Source organism: Gekko japonicus, unplaced genomic scaffold (genome assembly GCF_001447785.1).
Source record: "Gekko japonicus isolate JY-2015 unplaced genomic scaffold, Gekko_japonicus_V1.1 scaffold655, whole genome shotgun sequence".
In the NCBI taxonomy this organism is placed as follows: domain Eukaryota; kingdom Metazoa; phylum Chordata; class Lepidosauria; order Squamata; family Gekkonidae; genus Gekko; species Gekko japonicus.
Window position 1 is genome coordinate 322,028 of NW_015163107.1, and position 19,183 is coordinate 341,210.

At 43.1% G+C, this 19,183-nt stretch overlaps 1 protein-coding gene across 1 annotated transcript; it reads left to right on the plus strand.

The window, feature by feature from the left end:
- Window positions 1-1,094: 1,094 nt before the first annotated feature.
- TAGAP (T-cell activation RhoGTPase activating protein) lies at window positions 1,095-12,150 on the plus strand. The gene is made up of 9 exons (XM_015406790.1): window positions 1,095-1,177; window positions 1,287-1,340; window positions 3,642-3,708; window positions 3,910-4,079; window positions 5,539-5,700; window positions 5,809-5,918; window positions 7,302-7,497; window positions 8,769-8,874; window positions 10,780-12,150. The coding sequence occupies exons 1-9, from the start codon at window positions 1,151-1,153 to the stop codon at window positions 12,048-12,050; spliced, it is 2,163 nt and encodes a 720-aa protein (XP_015262276.1). The 5' UTR covers window positions 1,095-1,150; the 3' UTR covers window positions 12,051-12,150.
- The last annotated feature ends 7,033 nt before the right edge of the window (window positions 12,151-19,183 follow it).

Consider the following 19,183-nt stretch of genomic DNA (forward strand, 5'->3'; position numbering starts at 1 on the left):
CACAACAACATCTTTTTCACACATCCCACCTGATTACTCTCGTAACATGGAACCATTACGTGTGGGACGTCTCAACTGTTCCGTCATCTTTCCATCTATGACAGCACTGGGCCTTTTCCTTTAAGAAGAAGAAAAAAGCATTCTCTGTGGCTGCCCTAAAAGGAAAGAGGAAGCCAAAGTATTACAGCATCTGTCAGAGGACTTCTGCATTCAAACCATGACACTCCTTCCTGTCTACTACGCTGTGAATTTCCACCTGCCCCCTCCCACCACCACTCCTCATTTAGAATGCGGCACATGTGGTGCTGAACTGTTCTGTCTCCCCATCTCTGTCTCTAGCACATTAGTCACAGCGGAGCATCATGCTGGTTCTCTTTTTCTCTGCAGTTTGCTGGAGGTGAAAGAACGCTGGCTGGATACCGTTCTCCGGTAAGCCTGCACTTTGAAACTCTGTACCAGAAAGATGTTCAGGACAAGTTGCCCCTTGCCAAACTAAACTGCTCTATACAACTAAACAAGGATGCTGTTTAGTGTTGTCTAGTTACCACTGGTAGACGGTTACCGTCTCATAAACTGCTATATATGCCTTGTATGTAATGCTTACTTTTCTTTGTTGTTTTCAAGTACATGAAGTAGTTGTCTGTTTGATATTATGCATTCCCATGCCTTAAAGTTTACTATGTGTTCTACTTAGTGGTTGAACTATATAGCCATTATTTAATTTGCATAATGATGTTTGTACAGTATGCTGTGGAGAGAACATTTGTATAAGGGATAGTTTTCTCATTCAGATTTTGACTTCTGGTGACAGAAGATTGTTTTCTAGAGAGCTGAAGGTGGTTTGAAAGGGACATTGCCCTCCTTAGTGTATCTTCACTTTTGCCTCTGTTATGTAGTCGTCGTATTTTTCCAGGAGGGCTGTTTGACAGGAGGTGAAGCCAGATCAAACAAATAATTATGTACACAAAAGGAAGTGAAGCCTGGGCTATATCAGTCTTAACTTTTTGCAGATTGACACCTTGGGGTTGCAGCAAGAAGTAGAAATGCTTGGGTGGACATTGCTAATATTTGCCTCTCAATTCTAAACAGGCAAACACGAGAAACCATCAAGGGAGAAAAAAATCAGTAAAGTTCCATCACTAAGTTCCTGATGAAGGTGCTAGGTAGCTCCAACACAGTGAGTGTCCTTTTCCAGATATACTTCTATCTAAACCCTACGATAAATATTTTAACATATATAAGTGAACAGGTTTTCAGTATAACCTGCCTTTGTTTTGTTTTTGTAGCCAAAACCCTTAAATGCAAGTGATATGGAGACATGGATTGCGTGCCAATCAGAGGTAAATAAAGTTCAAATCATTTTCCGATCCTCTCTCTCTCTGAATTTATGCCAAGCTAGCTCTGCCTTTGTAAAATCACAGTCAGGAGTGTTTCTACTGATCTCAGCTGATGGAGGAGCTTGAGCGTGATCATGGTTGTTCTTCCTTGCCATTGTTGTTATGCACCTAACATAGAATGTGTAGTCCTGAGCTTGTTCCTTGATTAGCTACTGTGCTGAAATATTATTTCAAAGTATAGTCATAAATCATGTAAAACCTGAATGCCAAATTTTCAAAAATCAATCATAATCAGGTTTACTCAGAATCTTAGTCAAGTCTGTATACTGGGGCTTACTTTTAGGAAACTGTTCTAAGGACGGTACTACCAGTACCGTAAAGAGTGTCCTATTGCAATCCACACTCCAGCTACTTGGGAATGATTTTGTAAGAGGGTTCTTTTGGAGTGAGCTGCATAGTGCCCTTGCTACCACAGAAGTTCCAGAAAAATGAATGGGATGTGCTGTGGTGAATCATGATTTGCTCAATGGGCTGTATCTTACTAATAGCAGGGCTCTTTTTGTAGAAAAAGCCCAACAGGAACTCATTAGCATAATAGGCCACACCCAACAGCAGAAACTCATTAGCCTATTAGGCCACACCCCTGACAGCACAGCTCATTAGCAGATTAGGCCACACCCCCATGTTATCAGAAGTCTGGTCATCCAGCCACACCCACCTTTAGCTTCTTATTCTGTTTACCTTGTCTGTTGTCAAAACCCAGGGCTTTTTTTGTAGCAGGAACTCCTTTGCATGTTAGGCCACAAACCTCTATTATAGTCAATCCTAAAGAGTTTCTGCTGTTGGATGTGGCCTATCATGCTAATGAGTTCCTGCCGGGCGTGGCCAACTCGGGAGCCAGCCGGAACTCCGCTCCTGTGCGTTCCTGCCCAAAAATAGCCCTGCTAATGATTAATGCCTAAACAGCTTCACTCCAAAGTCTCATTAGTCAATGAGATTCATTTCATAATGTTGTACAGACAGGAAGCTGATCACAGCCTTACATTGATCTGTGGCTAGGATACAAAGAGCTGCAGTGCTGAGGCTTATGTTAGAAGTTTCAGACCCGCAGCCAGGGGAAAAAAATGATGGGGGGGGGATGCGTACAGTGGTGGTCAGCCCATCATTATTTATTTGCTTTTATTATTTATTTATACTTTCATATTTATTTACCAATTTTCTACTTGAGACTCAAGGTAGATTACATGCTATATAGAACATGGTAATCAAACAGCAGGAGAGATCTCATAAACAATGCAATAGGGCTAGGCTTATAAAAATTACAAAAATGCAAAAAAACAGAACAAAGATGCTATGTCAAGCAATGCAGAAAATGGAATTACAAAAAATGAAAACAATGCTACAAGAGCATGATAGAACATACAACAGGATCAGGCTGTGATCTACTTCATTTCTAAGTGAAAAAACATAGGTTCAAGCAACAGTGGCATGATCCCTGAGGTGCTCACAGGTGGGATCCTTTCCCGGCAACTTTCCATCTTCAGAGCAAACACCACAAGCCTCCCCTCTGAATGAGATTCCTGTGGGTTAGCATATCTTAGGAAAAGAAGATTTGTGTTCACTTACCTCTGGACCTAAATTCCTTATTATTTGTCTCCTCGAGGGAGCATTGACTCTCCACCCCAAAAGTCTTGTTGGTCTCTTAAGGTCTTACTGGACTTGAATCTAGCTGTTCTACTGGAGACCAACACGGCTGCCCCCCGAAATATCATCGCCTTTGGCATCTTTGGGGGATACATATAAATAATGGACACAGACCAGGATGTGCCCTAAAATGCTGTTGGTTGTATGGAAAGGAGGCCAACAGGGGCTGGGGGGAGGTCCTGCAGGCATGTAGTTCATATGGGGGAAGGGATATGGTGGGGGACTCACTAATATCCGAGAGTAAATTTTAAAATTATATGAGATATTTAAAAACTGAATTCAAAAAGTGTGTTGATAATCACAAAGGTTGTAGACTGAGGTGATTTAGGAGACAAATGCTTCTTTTTTGGCATCCTTATAGTTGTGCTTCTTTTTTGGCATCCTTACAGTTGTATCATGTTGTAGATTAACATTTAAAAATGAATCTAATCCTAACCCTTTCCACCCAGTTAGGGGTGGAAAGTTAGCTTTAGCTTTATTTCCTCGTTTTTGAGAACAGAGACATGTCACAGGTTTCTTATAGCCATGAACTGCATAGATACATGCTAACTAGATTAATCTTTAAGTGGCTCCTTTGTGAACGATCTTTGTTTCTTCCAGGCTGATATCAAGAAATGTCAGCTGCTGGCACCATGCGATGGTGAAGATGGGCTATGTCATCCGACTGGTGAGTTTTTAATTGTATCATTTAATAAACCTGAGAACCAGGAATTCTGCCTAACAAAATCTGTTTCTTAATTCCATTTTACAAGGTTGTGTTAGCTTAATGTGTGCCTGTAATTTTACTAAACTCTATTGTGCAGTAGCACTCTGATGTTGACATGACCCACTGGTTAGATGCTGTTCTTGCTTCCTTTTTTGATAACAGACAGTAACAAGAAAAGAAAGAAAGTGATATCTTGGCCATTTGTACTAAGACGAACCTTCACTGGATCAGAGACCCTGGGACACCTGGAAGGCAACCTGAAACCTTCTCTGTTTGATCAGCCATTGTCAATGGTCTGCAGTGAAGAGGACATGCTCCCCAAACCAATACTGGTGAGCAAACTGTAGGATGTTGTTGTCACTTTCTACAGGTGCAGTTCTCCCCTTCTTGTTATGAAAATAATCACAAAGCTAAACAACACTGGAATTGAGACTTATTTGTTCCTCACAGTCCACAAGAAGTTCAGTTGGGGATGTTCATATTCTCCGACAAAATCAATCCGGTTTTGTGCCAAAGAAATTCAAGCTCTATTATACATTTCCATATCTTTATGCTGCATAAAACTGGTTCACACTTTCTGATTTACAAACAGATTAAGTATACTTGAGGCAAGATCTGAAAAAGCATTGAGAGAAAGGGAAAAGGAGCGGGAAAATTGAGCATGCTGGTCTGAAAAGCAGCAAGCAAAGAAGACAGGCTCCCAGCCATGGGGCTGGGGGAGCCATTTGTGCTTGGGTGAAAAGGGGGGAGCAAGGATGATCCGGGCCAATTTAACCCAGCACTGGCTGTTAGTCAGATCTCAATCACTTCCTTGTGGCCCGCCCAGAGGTTGGCCCATCACAGAATGGGGCACACAATCCTGTAGGCTTGTCTCTGGCATGCAGCTCAAATTGAAAGGAGCAGGCTGAAGAAGAGCTGGCATTCAGCAACTCTCTCTTTGGTGCAGTGCCAGTGTGGTGTAGTGGTTAAGAATGGCGGACTCAAATCTGGAGAACCAAGTTTGATTCCGCACTCCTCCACATGCAACCAGCTGGGTGACCTTGGGTCAGTCACAGTTCTCTCAGAGCGGTAACCCAGTGCGCTCAGAGCTCTCTCAGCCCCACCTACCACACAGGGTGTCTGTTGTGGGAAGAGGAAGGGAAGGAGGTTGTAAGCCACTCTGAGATGCTGAGAGAAGAGTAGGGTATAAATCCAACTCTCCTCCTCCTCCTCCTGGTATTTTAGATGTAAGGAAATGGGAAAATCAAACATTCTTACTGGAAACAAAATCCAGTAAAGTGGTTCCCAACCTTTCTGGTACAGTGACCCACAAGTTCAAATTTACTAGGTATACTGATCCACTTCTACAAGCAGAGCAAGCCCAAATCGATAAAACTGCAAAAGACTGGGACCCACTTCATAGACTTTGGCTATCCACTTCTGTGACAGGACTTAAAGGGTGGGAAATGCTGGTCTAGTAGTTAGTGTCCTATTTTACAAACATAGTTGAAAGTCAAACAATTAAATTATATTATACTGTGTTAAGTTCTCTGTGTTTCTTTCTAAATTTACAGTTTCACATGGTAGTGTTGGTCTGCTGTAGAAGATTTAGATTGGAGTCCAGTAGCACCTTGGGCAGCAACAAGATTTTGGGGTATAAGCTTTCAAGAGTCAAGACACCATTAATCAGCGAGCTTTGACTCTCAAAACCTTATTCCCTGAAAATCATGGTGGTCTCTAAAGTGCAACCGGACTCAAACGTAGATTTTCTAAAATGTAACCATTCTTTTGTTCTTGTTATATTACTTGCAGGACATCCTTACAATTCTCTACCTGAAAGGGCCTTCTACTGAAGGGATATTCCGAAAAGCTGCCAATGAGAAAGCACGCAAGGAGCTGAAAGAAGAATTAAATACTGGAGGAAAAGTGGTCTTAGAGAATGAACCTGTCCATCTGCTAGCAGTGATTTTTAAGGTATATTCACTGGGTTTCTTGCTATAGCTATCCATTTCCCAAATGATGGGAAGAAATTTTTTGCTTATAATATCCCTACATGCTCATGTTAAGCTTATTCTACTGCAGGATTTCCTCCGAAACATCCCCCAGAAATTGTTATTATCTGAACTTTATGATGAGTGGGTGACAGCACTGGAGAAAACAAGCCATCGTGAAAGAATGGATGCAATGAAAGAGTAAGCACTACACCTTTACATATATTTCTTATTGTTTCTCTCCAGATTATAATAGCACCGTGGGACACCAGTGTTAAACATACTCACTTGTTTAAAAGTCCCACTGATTTTAGTGGAAATCATTTTTAAATGTATGCAGTTAGAATTATAGCCTTCCCACATTTCCTTCACTACCATTTGTAAACTCTACTGGCCTCAGCTGAATTTACTACTAAGTAAGTGTGCTTACAATTGTAACTTAATAGTATCATCCTTCATTTTTACTGAGAAAATCTCAGTTGAGTTCAGTGAGACTTACTCTCTGTTTTCTTTCACCCCTTTGTGAAGAGTGTGAAACTGTTCATAGGGAAGAAGGGCTGCTATTGAGGGAAGAAATATGTCCCCATTACAGCCATTTGATAAGACAGGGCATAGGCAATAAGGATAGACATTCTGTTTTTCCCCCATGCAGAGTAAGGACAAATCTGATTGGCATTGTGGGACAGATAGTTAAAATCACACAGTGAAGATGCCTTTTCAAGTACAAGAAATGGCTGGAGCTTGTGGGACATGATTTGCAAAGGTGTGCTCCAAAAATGTATGGAAGAATGCAAGAGAGAGTTTTTAAAAACATTTTCATATACTATCCCGATGAAAATTTTCAAAACAAAAAGGCAAGCCTAATGAAAAATTAACATAACATTAAGCTGCTCCCCTAAATATACTTATTTGCAAGTTAGACCAACTGAATTCAATGGGACTTAGTGCTGAGTAAACATGATTAGGATCAAGCTGTAAAATAATGTAAAGCCTCTTATTAAGCAGTGGTGCATTTGTCCCCTCATTTCACTGAAATGAACAGATTTGTATTGTTTTGAGTGTGGAATGCCATGGCACATGAATTCAAAAGTTGAGTATTTTTAAACCCCACTGAGGTCAGTGGGTCTTACAATGCACTTAATTTTGGCTGTATTGGTTACTGAAATTCTGAATCACATTTTGAGACTGGGGTGGAGGAAGAAATAGCCAACCATTTAGGATTTCTAATTTATATGGAATAAACAAAAAGTCTGCATAATTGAAGAGAACCAGACACAGGCTACGGGTTGCTTAATTTATCTCCAGTTATATGCTGATATACCTTGTTTTAGGCCATTGATTTTGAAACTGACACATGACACTTGGCGTATGACACTGCTGGGTGCCTGTCAGTAGTCTGTGGTTAACCAGTTTCAAACACATTCATCCATTGCTCAGGGACTTTTGAATGGGAATTCTGTGCAACCGCTTAAAATAAACATTTCTCCATTTTAGAGGCTTGAAAGTTGAAACTCACTAAAAAGGAAAAAAAAAGCAGAACTTTCTGAGGATGATTGTTCCTTTTTCTTTTGTTCACTTTGATAGGGTTGCAGGCAAACTACCTCAGCCTAACCTTGTTTTGCTCAAGCATCTGCTCTGTGTGCTACACCACATTAGCCGAAACTCAGCAGTCAACAAAATGGATTCCAACAATCTTGCAATCTGTGTTGGGCCCAGCATACTGAGTCCAGGCCACAACCGACATCTGCCACTGGAAGCAGAGAAAGAACTAACTGATAAGGTTTGCTTGGTTTTATTCCCTGCTACTCTCACAGAATTGGAAAGAAAATCAGAAAGAAAATATTTTCAGTCAGGGCCTGTAACACATTCAAGCATACAGGGCCTACTCACACAGCCCTTTGAAACTGTGATAGCCACATCAGCCTGAACTGCACAGCCATCCACTAAGTCAGCTGGGTAATGGACTCAGCATAGTTCAGAAGATCACGAAACTGCTTAGGCCCATTGTTTTCACTGCAACAACCAGTTAGATGCCTTTAGATGCTCAAAAGTGGGACATGAAGGTGTCCCAAGAAAAGATTTCTGTCCCATATGGTACATTTTGCCTTAGGTATCAGCTCTCATTTGCCATTATATTCAAACCCACAACCATATGAGCACAAACTTTGCAAAACTGTGAGGCCTAAATCAGTAAGTTGAACCGTTCTAGGAAAAAATTAGCTATTGCACCATGGTGCTTTTTAAAAAAACAGTTGTGATTAATAAGAACATAAGAGAAGCCAATGCTGGATCAGGCCAGTGGCCCATCCAGTCCAACACTGTCACACAATGGCCAAAAATACCAGGTGCCGTCAAGAGGTCCACCAGTGGGGCCAGGACACCAGAAGCCCTCCCACTGATGCCCCCCCCAAAGCACCAAAATTAGGGTTGCCAGGTCCTACCGGGCTGCTGCCGGGGGGACTCCTGATCTTTCCTTGAATTCTTTTGGTGCACGCGCCGCAATGACTTCACCCAGAAGTGACGTCATTGCATTTCCAGTGTTGGAGGTGAAGCTCTAGGTTTCGGGCGAAACTTGATGGCTTTTTAGGCTTCAAAACTACAAAGTTTTGCCCAAAACTTAGGGTGTTTCCCTCAATGTTGGAAACGCGACATTTTGCCTTAGGTATCAGCTCTCATTTGCCATTATATTCACTCCCAGGGGATGTCATCGTGCTGGCGCCATAGGCTCCAGGAGGGGGCTTCCCAGGGTGGAACTTCTCCCGCCAGCCAGCTGGGCCACGGCAGATTCCCCCCCCCAAAAAAATCAGGGGATCCCCTGGCCCCACTGGGGAAATGGCAACCCTAGTTGTAATGCCAGAATCCAGTCCATACTTCTGAAATCAGTACATGAAGCTGGAAATGATAAAACCACTCAGCCTCTGCCAGTGCAGCACAAAAGCAAGGTCATAAACTATAGTAACCACATTCTGTCTATACTAATAATAGTGCTACTGTTATACATCCTGAGACCAATGCCTAAATAACACAAATATACTTGCTTGATTTGCACAGGTGAAGACCCTGGTGGAATTCCTGATTGATAATTGTTCTGATATATTTGGAGAAGACAGCTCTTTGCTATTCAGTATCTCTGATGACGATTCCCTGGACAAGTCAGGTACTGTAGCCTATAGATATACTATATTCATCAAGGGTCTTTTAAGAGTTTAGATCAGTATTTGATTAACCACATTTTTGGAAGAAGAAATGAACAACTGTGCTAGGATTTCTTTGGAAGTCCCTAACTATACCAAAACCTTGATTCAGTCATGCAACGCTAGTTTATTTAGACATATATTAACTGCTCAGGAAGTGACTGTTGATAACTGACAAGCCACAAAGCTGGAACCTTTCCAAATGTTTCACAGATACCTCACAAGCTCACATGAGGAACTCAGATGTTAATCATTGAGGCTCCTCTGATATCAGAGTGAAAAGACAGGGAGGTAACTTAGGTTCCTGAAATCTGCTAATGGGGCTGCAGCTCATGTTTAGTGCTTCCTTTGCTATCCAAGTGAATGCAGAGAAAAGGGGTCCTAGATAAGAGTTGAATGTTATCCAAGAAGCTGATCAAGGAATAATAGAATGGGAAATTGGGGGATTATAGGGGGAAGAAGCCCCAGAATTTGGAAAATCAGAAGTATTCTTGCAGCCTTGTCTCTGTGGTACTGAAACCCCCAATGTAAGCTTTGATGAAAAGTAACACTTGTCTGATCTCAGAAGCTAAGCAGGGTCAGCCCTGGTTACTGTTTGGATGGGAGACCACCAATGAAGTCCAGGGTCACTAAGCAGAGGCAATGGCAAAACACCTCTGAACCTCTCTTGCTTTGAAAGTCCTACAGGGTTGCCATGAATCAGTTGTGACCAGGGCCGGCCTGAGGGGTTTTTGCGCTCTAGGCGGGGCTACCTTCTGGCGCCCCCCCTGCACCCCCCAGTTACAGGGTTGCCAACCTCCCGGAGTGCCCCAGAGAGCCCTTCTTCTGCTGCTTGCGTGCCCTCCCTTTCCGGCCTGAGTAAGAGAGACGCGGCGCTGCTCTGAGGTGCTAACTGGCCAACCCTCTCTCCTCCCTCCCCTCTCCTCCCTCCCTCTCTCCCTTTAAAGGATGACCACCTCCCGGTGCTGGAAACCCCCAAAGCCGGGCCACACCCCCGGGCAAAGGCAAGGTGGCCGGGCGCCTTCAGAGGCCGCTGAAACGGGCCGGGGGAGTTCGGCCTTGCTGCCAATGGGGTTTTTCTCCTGTCTCTGAGGGGAGCTGCTGCGTCGCTTCTTCCACGCTCCTCTGGCCTCCCTTCCTCCCTCTGCCCAGCCGAGCCAGTTTTGTGTGGCAGCCATGAAATTAAAAGACGCCTGCTCCTTGGGAGGAAACTCAGCAGCTGACTGGCTGGTTTGCCTCTTCCTTCCAGCCCCTACGCCTCTCTTGCCTGCCCCGCTGCCTTCAGCCACCGCCACCCCTCCAAAATCCATTCCTGATGTGCTGAGACGCGTCAGCTGCCCGGGAAGCGAAGAAAACGGACCGCGCCTTCATTCAGGCTTTTGGCGGGGGGGGGAGATCAGCACCCCATCCAGGGCCGGCCACCGCCCCATCCAGGGCTTGGCACTCTAAGCGAATGCCTAGTTCGCTTAGATGGTGAGCCGGCCCTGGTTGTGACTTGACAGCCATTTCTACCACAACAATGACAATAAGAATAGCAGTGTTTTCAGACTGGAGAATATGAAGGAAATCCTATTTTAAATTTGCATTTGCTGGTAGTTCTAACCCTATTACATGGCAGTTGATGTAAATCTGTTGAGTATTGTCTTGCAATTTGCAGGAAGGCCATCAGAACTTCAAATTTTGTCTCTCCAGGCTATCTAGAAGTCAGATAGAATTTAGCTGTATCACTCCTCTTCTCTAGTACTATCTATACATAATACACAGGCATTTTAGTGTTGTTTTTAATGATTGGCTTATTTATGCTTATTTATAAAGACTGAGTTTACATGCTCCAAACCAAAGCCTAAGATTTTCTGTTCCTCCCACAGAAATGCTGTCTCCCAGCCAGCAAAATGATTCAGCCTATGACAGCACAGGAGACTGCAGTTCCAGTGATTTCCAGGACAAACATGTACAAGAAGCCAAGGGGCCAGCCAGTAGGCTGAGCAGGACAGAGCTACAGCACCATCACCCACAAAGCCAGACTGCCTCTGCCTCTTCACTGACTCCTTTTAAAAAATCCACAAGTCAACTAAATAGGAGATACTCTGAGCCAGACATGTTTTCTTCTCAGGCCTATCAAGAAGGCAACATGAGAAGCCAGAAGCTAACCAAAAGTGAGGATAACTTTGTTCAACGGAAGGAACTGGGACTGAAGTGTCAAGAGCTCAGAAAGCAAATCACCAAGGAACTATATCTGCCAAACCTTCATAGGGATAAAAAGCCACCAAACCTAACTATAAAAAGCCATTTGTATTCAGAATCGTCAACCAGTTCCTTGTTTAGAACACCCTCCAACAGTTCACTAGATAGTTCCTCACCAGCTTCTGACTCTTCTGTCTTCACCAGCTCACCACTAACATCGCCTTCCATCTCAAAGAAAAATGCTTTTACTCGGCCCCAGTCTTTCTCCACCAAAACGTCTGTTGGAAGTAACACATCCAACCAAGAGCTCAGAAAACATTCAATGTCATTTTCTGTGGCGACCCGCAAGAAGGAACTAACTAAAACCCAAAGTTGCAGCGTAATTGGTTTCCAAAGAGGCAGTTTCAAAAAGGACTCCAAGAGAGAGAGACAGCTTTCCTGTCGAATCATTCAGGGAACCTGTGCAAACAGCTACAACCCAGTGCCTGTGGGATGTCAACTGAGGCCTCGTTTCTTTTCAGCCGATGAGGTGTTTCGATTTGTTGATCAGAAAAATCCTGGAAAGCCGCCATCCTACAAAGAGGCTATCAAAAACTGTTCAGCTGCTAGACTTCCCTCATCCACTAGCTTAACTGTTCAAAATATGAAGTCAACCAGATTGCACTTAGACTCTCAGACTCAATGTCCAAGGCCAAACAGAGATGTTCCAAACAAAGTATATAAGGACACCTTTAATGACAAACTCTCTGTGGTCAGTAATCCTAAAGACAAAACACAAGCCATGGATGTTGTTATTGGAATTCATTCCCGAGCTAATTTACCACTCACTCCTCAAGTCTACCGCCTGAGGACCATGTCTGGGTCTTATCAGAAGAATAAACAAGAATATTTAACACGGCGGTGTAGTCAACCAACCTTCGACCACATACAATGTGCGAAGGAATCTTATGTTTAAACTATCTTTCCCATTTCAACACAGTATATGTTGTGACTTAAACATTAATCTCTTGCCAAATATTACTGCAACTAAAATAAGCTCATCTGTGTAAATCTCCCCCCCCCAAAGATAGTTTTCTTTGTGTCATAAGAAATATGCATTCTACTGTTAATGTATAGTCTTTGTATATAATGGATACATATGTAGTTATCAATGTTTGTGAAGTTTAAAAGTTTCTAAAACTAAGCAACTGACAGTGTTATCCATTTTTGTATACATCCCACATCATGTGATATTTCCCTTTGGAAGTTCTTTAAAATGTAGATATTATCCCCAAAATTAGAGTATCTGAAGACATGGGAGCAGCATGCGTTGGAAACACTTCTAGCCCATCCCAGCCTTAAACTAAAGCAGAATTTTTTTCAGTGCACTGCTTCATCTGCTTTTGCATAATTCATTGACACAATTTCACCCACTTCCTTTTTAATGCAGTTTCTGCTGAAATAAACCTCAGTCAGTCGTACATTATAGGTCTGCACAGAAAGCACAGGGTCCGCTTTCTGTTTCTTCAGATTATTCCTAAACATTCTAGTGATTTACTAATTCCTGCCTGGAACATCTCCTCTTCTGGCCCTGTGGGGTGCAGGTATTAAACATTTGTGTACTAAGCAATTGTTTTTCCAAACTGGGGCTGTTACGTAAGAATTGCCTTCCAGAATTAGACCAAAGTCTAGTCCAGTATTCTATCTTCATATGTTGACTGTCAGATCAATATCTGCTAAAGCTCACAAAGTGAACATGAGGGAAATACCCAGCTTCTGTTCTTTCTCCCCTGCACGTGGTAATCAGAGGTATACTGCTGCTGAATACAAATATTTGCTAATTGCATCCAACTGTTAAACCCTATGGGGAAACTACTAAAAACATGATGCTCTGTCCAAAGGTTTTCACTTCTAAAAACTCTCCTTACATCCTCCCCCTCCATGCACTAAGAAGATTCCATTTATCTAAACTGCCATCCAGTTTCCTAAACTCCCTTAGGCAACTTGTACTGCCACCCAAAGCAGAGTTACACAGATGAACACATGAAGCTCCCTCAGTCCATCAAGGGCAGTATTGTCTACTCAGACTGGCAGTGGCTCTCCAGGGTCTCTGGTAGAGGTTTTTCACATCACTGAATGCCAGTTCCTTTAACTGGAGATGCCGGGGACTGAACCTGGGACCTTCTTCATGCCAAGCAGAGGATCTGCCACTGAACCACGGCCCCTCCTTGAACCCATTTCAATGTACTTAGAAGGGTGTACCTTTGCTTACGGTTGCACTGTCATTGCACATACCTGCCAGGTAGAGGATCCAACTACATTATTTTGATACTGCTATATCCATAATGTAGCTGGATGGGTCTCAATCCAATTTTTGTTTTGCACAACAAACAACTAGTCCCCCTGGATGGATGGATGGATGGATGGATGGATGGATGGATGGATGGATGGATGGATGGATGGGCGGATGGATGGACGGGCAGGCAGGCAGGCAGTGATAGACACACACATACACACATCCCTGTCTGAAGGCATGTTAATGTAATTCATAGGGGTCCATCTGAACAAGGAGGCCTGAATCAGGGCATGGAGTTCTTTTGCTGGATTATGGCAAGTATGTATTTGCCCAACCTGAGAAGGCTGCTGCTCTAAAAAGCATACAACCAAGCACAGCAAATGGTTGCAGGCAGAAAAAGGCAGAGGCTGTCAGTGATTCCTATCTTTGTCAAAGGCTTTTCGTGGCTGCAACAAACTCCAGGAGTTATTTACATTTAGGAGCTGTACAAAATGGAGCATTTGATGAGTGGTCTTCTAAACTTGTAAGATTTTGAAAAAACTACTATATAAACCTCTTTCGGTAGCCTTTGAATATGAATCAAAGTGGTTCTGTAGGCTGGAGATGACATGTGTGAGGGGAATATTTTCAGTTATTTTTAGTTCAAATCTAATTTCACCAGAATAAAGCACTTTTTCTGCCTTAAAATGTAAGCTGATCTTCCTTTACAAATGTTCAGCCAGTGTCTGCAAAAGAAAATATATCCAGGCCATAGAAGAATTAATTTGAAGTCTTCTCTTAAAGTCTCATTAATGTTGCTTACCTACAAGTCTATATGTTTGTGAGACATGAAAAAGATCTGATCACAAAAAGAAAACCCAATAACTTTACAGTTAGGCTATTGGATATGTTGAATAGCACCAAAGGCTACCACACTGATATTTGGTTTATACAGTCAGTCTACATTGCTTTGTCATCACTCTATGCCGTCCACAAAACATTTAGACAATCTATAAAACCTATGTCACACAGTTGTCATGTGCTCTCTGGCCATTTCATGCTTGGGTTTGCCAGCTGTGTACTGGTACACTCAACAGGGACCTGCAGCCAATTGCATCTTCCTGAGAACTGTTCACATAATTGTACATGTTTGTCAGAATCAAATTTTATTGTGTTTGTGAAATGTAAACTTGCACCACCTTACAGGCACACTGAAAAAACAAACAATGTGTAAATCATGGAACTTGAGGAATAAAAGATAGTATAAATAGAACACCACCTAGTTTCTTTTTATCCGACCCAGGCATAATTAGTCATGCTAGAGAACCTCCACTGCTCTATTCCCTTTGGGCCTCTTCAGATACTACAGAGCTCCTTGCACCTCTGGGTCAATGATAGCTCGTCTATATTGACTGAAGGGTGATTGTGCATCTGGAAATACATAGTAAATGTATGCGCACATACACATATATCAGAGTTGTGACTGACTGATGTTGTTCTTGTTTTCCACAGAGTGGAAATCAATTGGAGAAGCAGTCATACAAAACGCTTACCAAGATATGGCATGTCTGTCTGACAGGAGCCTGTTGATTTATTATTTCCCTAAAACAAAGGCATTTCCCCATCCAAATACATGAATCGGTCTCATACTGGCAAGCTGAGCATTCCGTACAATTAACAGAGTTTTGGAGTACTTAGGAACAATTGTTGCTTGAGACAGTTAATCCTCTCAAGTAATCATGACACCTGAGGGGTAATAATGTAGTCTGTGTGGCTGTCTCTGCAGGTGCCTCTAAAAGCATTTCCCCTCTGCTCTAATCAAATCGACTGCAATATGCATTGTGCCTTAGCATCCTTTGCAAGCATTCTTTACAACGCCCCTCCCACTTTCTGACTGGAACAAAAGGACTCGGAGATCTCCGTTCTTACTTGTGTCTGACAAAAGGGAGCTTTGACCTTCAAAAGCTTATTGCCTGAAACTCGTTAGTCTCTAAGGTGCTACTGGACAGATCTTCCTGAAGGGGGCGGAATAGCTTCAGTCTCAATCTGCTTAGTGTGAGGAAAAGCTGTTGCAGGAAGGAAACGAACACCAATCTTGGTCTGGGGTTTCTGTTTTCTCTGAATTCTCTGTTGATACCATCAGCGGTTGTCCCTTGCTTCTACGTTGGTTGAAGCTGAAACGTCAAGGGGCAAGGATTGTTTGCTTATTCTTAAAACAATTTGGATGATAAGTTAACCATATCTCATAGAAGTTCCAGTGTCACAGTTCCATGGATTTGTTCTTTGCGTGAGTGACTGGGAATGTTATTTACTGCCCTTTAGGATGGTGACTCATAAATTCCAGGTCTTGACACTTTCCTCTTTGCTTCACTGTGGTTAAAAGACAAAACAGTTATGGTTGCTATGGTGTGTTCACTGATTCATATCTCCTGTTCAACTTGAGTACAAATTGGTTCTAGACCATTCTTGTTTTCATGCAGAGAGAAAGAATGCTGCTCCCTCCTATGATTATTATATCTATTTTCAGACTAGCAAGACAGTAACTGAAAGGACTTCGATGCACAAAAGAGGCAAAACTATCAAGCATCTGCACAGATTCAGACCCTTAATTTCATACATAGAACCAGGGCTTTTTTTTAAGAAAAAGTCCAGCAGGAACTCATTAGCATAATAGGCCACACCCAGCAGCAGAAACTCATTAGGATGTTAGGCCACACCCCCTGACTTCACCACTCATTAGCATATTAGGCCGCATTCCCATGTTGCCAGAAGTGTGGTCATCCAGCCACACCCCTTTTGCTTCTTATTCTGTTTACCTTGTTTGTTGTCAAAACCCAAGGCTTTTTTTTGTAGCAGGAACTCCTTTGCATGTTAGGCCACACACCCCTAATGTAGCCAATTCTAATGAGTTCCTGCTGTTGGGTGTGGCCTGTTATGCTAATGAGTTCCTGCTGGGTGTGGCCAACTTGGGAGCCAGCCGGAACTCCATTCCTGTGCGTTCCTGCCCAAAAATAGCCCTGCATAGAACTGTATGCATGGAGGAGAGACAAAGCTTTTTTCACACACGTTTAGTATGCCCTTGAGCCCATTTCAACCTCCATGTGATCACATGCAGAAGCTGATGGAGCTGTCAGCAGACTCATGGCCTAGCAGGAATCATGAGAGGGCACCATTTGTATGAACCGGTGATTCTATATAGAGGTTGTTACATGTGACGTCGTATGAAATTTTTCAAGCGACATCCCCACCCGCTCCCTCTTATGCTGGTTGCTATCCAATGGCTGGCAACCCTAATAACCAATGCACCGAGCACACAGTTTCAGACTGAAGCAGACAAAACTTCATTCATGTATTTCTGCACCAAGTCTTTGCAGGAGCAAAACTAGCCACAAAATAACAGCTTTAAAAATCGCCATTGTGAAATATCAGAGGTGGGAAGCCTTCTAAGCCCGGACCAACTGTTAGGCAGGCTGAAGCAGCACTCCTCACAAAGCAACTTTTAAGTACCATTAAAGAACAAAATTTCTCCATCTCTGGCTTAGTTTATTGTGGTATTTGTTACCATTACCATAGGAAGGGGGGGCAAGACATCATTTGCATTTTCTGCCTTTACCATCAAATGTCTTGGGTCATCTCTCATTACTAGCCATTAAACTAAATTAAGGCCTTAGGAAAAGAAACCTCTGCTAGTTGAAATTCAGTAGGCAAGACAGGGACTGAGGCATGCCTGCCTGGAATTCCCAGTAGCCAGCAGAACTGGCTGGCCCATGACTAGTCTACCTTGGCAACTGTTGTTGAGGACAGAACTCCATGTCACATAGCAACAGCTATCAGGAATTCCTAAACAATGCCATTAAGATTGCACTAAACCTCTTAGAACACAAAGTGACTCATGCATAGCATGGCCTCAATCTCACTGCTTCACAGCCAAGATGACACTTCTGGACCTAGTAGAACCTACACCTACAGCAGCCGGCCCCGTGCTGTACCAATCAGACGAAGATACAGGGGTTCCCAAGACACCAATGATCAGTGAGTACTGAAGGCTGACTATCACAGTCTGAGCCTGAATTGCACTCTCAGGCTGTGGTCACACATACTAAATAATCCACTTTCAATGCACTTTCCAACTGGATTTTGCCTGTTCACACAGTAAAATCCAGTTGAAAAGTGCAGTGAAAGTGAATTGAAGATGGATTCTTTAGTGTGTGTGACTGCAGCCTCAGAGACACAGTTTGACATAGAGCCCCCCCACCTCTACTTCTACTTCTATCCCATGCTATATTGTTATGTGCTTCTCACTTCCCCAAACTATTAGAAGTTCTAGGGGTAGTGCTAGACTTGCCATTCCCCCAGGAGGCAGGGGTTTTAGGGCCCCCAATCCGCCAGCCTGGATCCAGCCACTGGGGGGAACCCCACCCCCAAAGTCCTGGGATCATGCCAACGTGCCTGGCATGATGACATCGCCCAGAAGTGATGTCATTGCACCAGGCATGTCGCTAGGGGGACGCTCTAGTACTCGGCCAAAAAGCTCTATGGTACCATAGAGTTTCTGGCTGAATGCTAGAGTGTCCCCTGGCAACATGCCTAGCACAATGATGTCACTTCTGGGTGATGTCATCACAGCATGCGTGCTATGTGCACGTGCCAGAAGATCCCGAAGAGAAGCCAGGAGTCCCCCGCTGGCAGAAGGTAGAAAGAGAAGCCAGGAGTCCCTCCGCTGGCAGAAGGTAGGGACTGGCAACCCTAGGTAGTGCTGTCTGTCGGTTGCCTGAGGATGGGTGACCACTGACAACATAAGGAATTTCTGTTACATTTGGTTTATTCACAAAGTATATCTAAAAGTATAGTGTGAGGTGTGATGAGGGTTGTGATGGACTGTGCTGTAAAAGCTCATAAGTGTTGTGTAAACATGTGAAGGACTGTGAAGGGTTAATGCCTCACAGAGAGAGCCTTGAGTGACAGGCTGCTCAAAGGGATCTGATTGGTTAGCGTCAATTGAGCAGAAAGACCTAGGAACTGACTGCTGAAGAGAACTCAGTCTGAATTTAGCCCTGACTGTGGAAAGTTTAACTCTGACTGAGAAGAGCTCCAAAGCAAACTAATTTATGCAGTACCCAAATTGATCACTCGCAACTTTAATGACATTAGCTCATAAAGTAGAATTTTTCCTCACAAGACTCCATAGCTTAGAGGGAGCATTGGTCACTGGGGGTGTGGGAGGAGTTATTTGCGAATTTCCTGCACTGTGCAGGGGGCTGGACTAGATGACCCTGGATGTCCCTTCCAACTCTATGATTCTATGATTCCAGAGAGTTTAGCTCTGACTGAAAACAATGTCATAATGACTGAGGACTGGGAAAGTTGGCAAAGAGGAATGGATGGATTGGTGAGGACCCCTGTTTGGGCCAGAAAAAGAGATAGATCTTCTAGTGAGAGAAGAAATTCCCTACCCAGTTTATAAGGGCAATAGCTCTAAGGAGTGAAGTGATCCCCGGTCTGGTGTGTTTAGAGAGTACCTGCTGAAATCTGAAGAGTCAGTTAAAATCAAGACAGTATACTGGAGTGAAATGTCCTGGAGTGTTTAGGAAACACTGGAACCAGAGCCTCTCAACTCAAAGATTCTAAGACTGTATGAAAAGCTTTAAAACTCTCATGTGCTGGAAACATGGGAACTAGAGTTTGTGATTATAATAAATTCTCAGTTATATTTGATTCACCTCAGACATATTACCTTTGATTTCACCTGACTTTTTCCCCTCTACGTTAAATAAAAAAAAATATTTTTGAACTTTAAGAGCCTCTAGTGTGCCATTTTCAGAAAATGCCTCTTC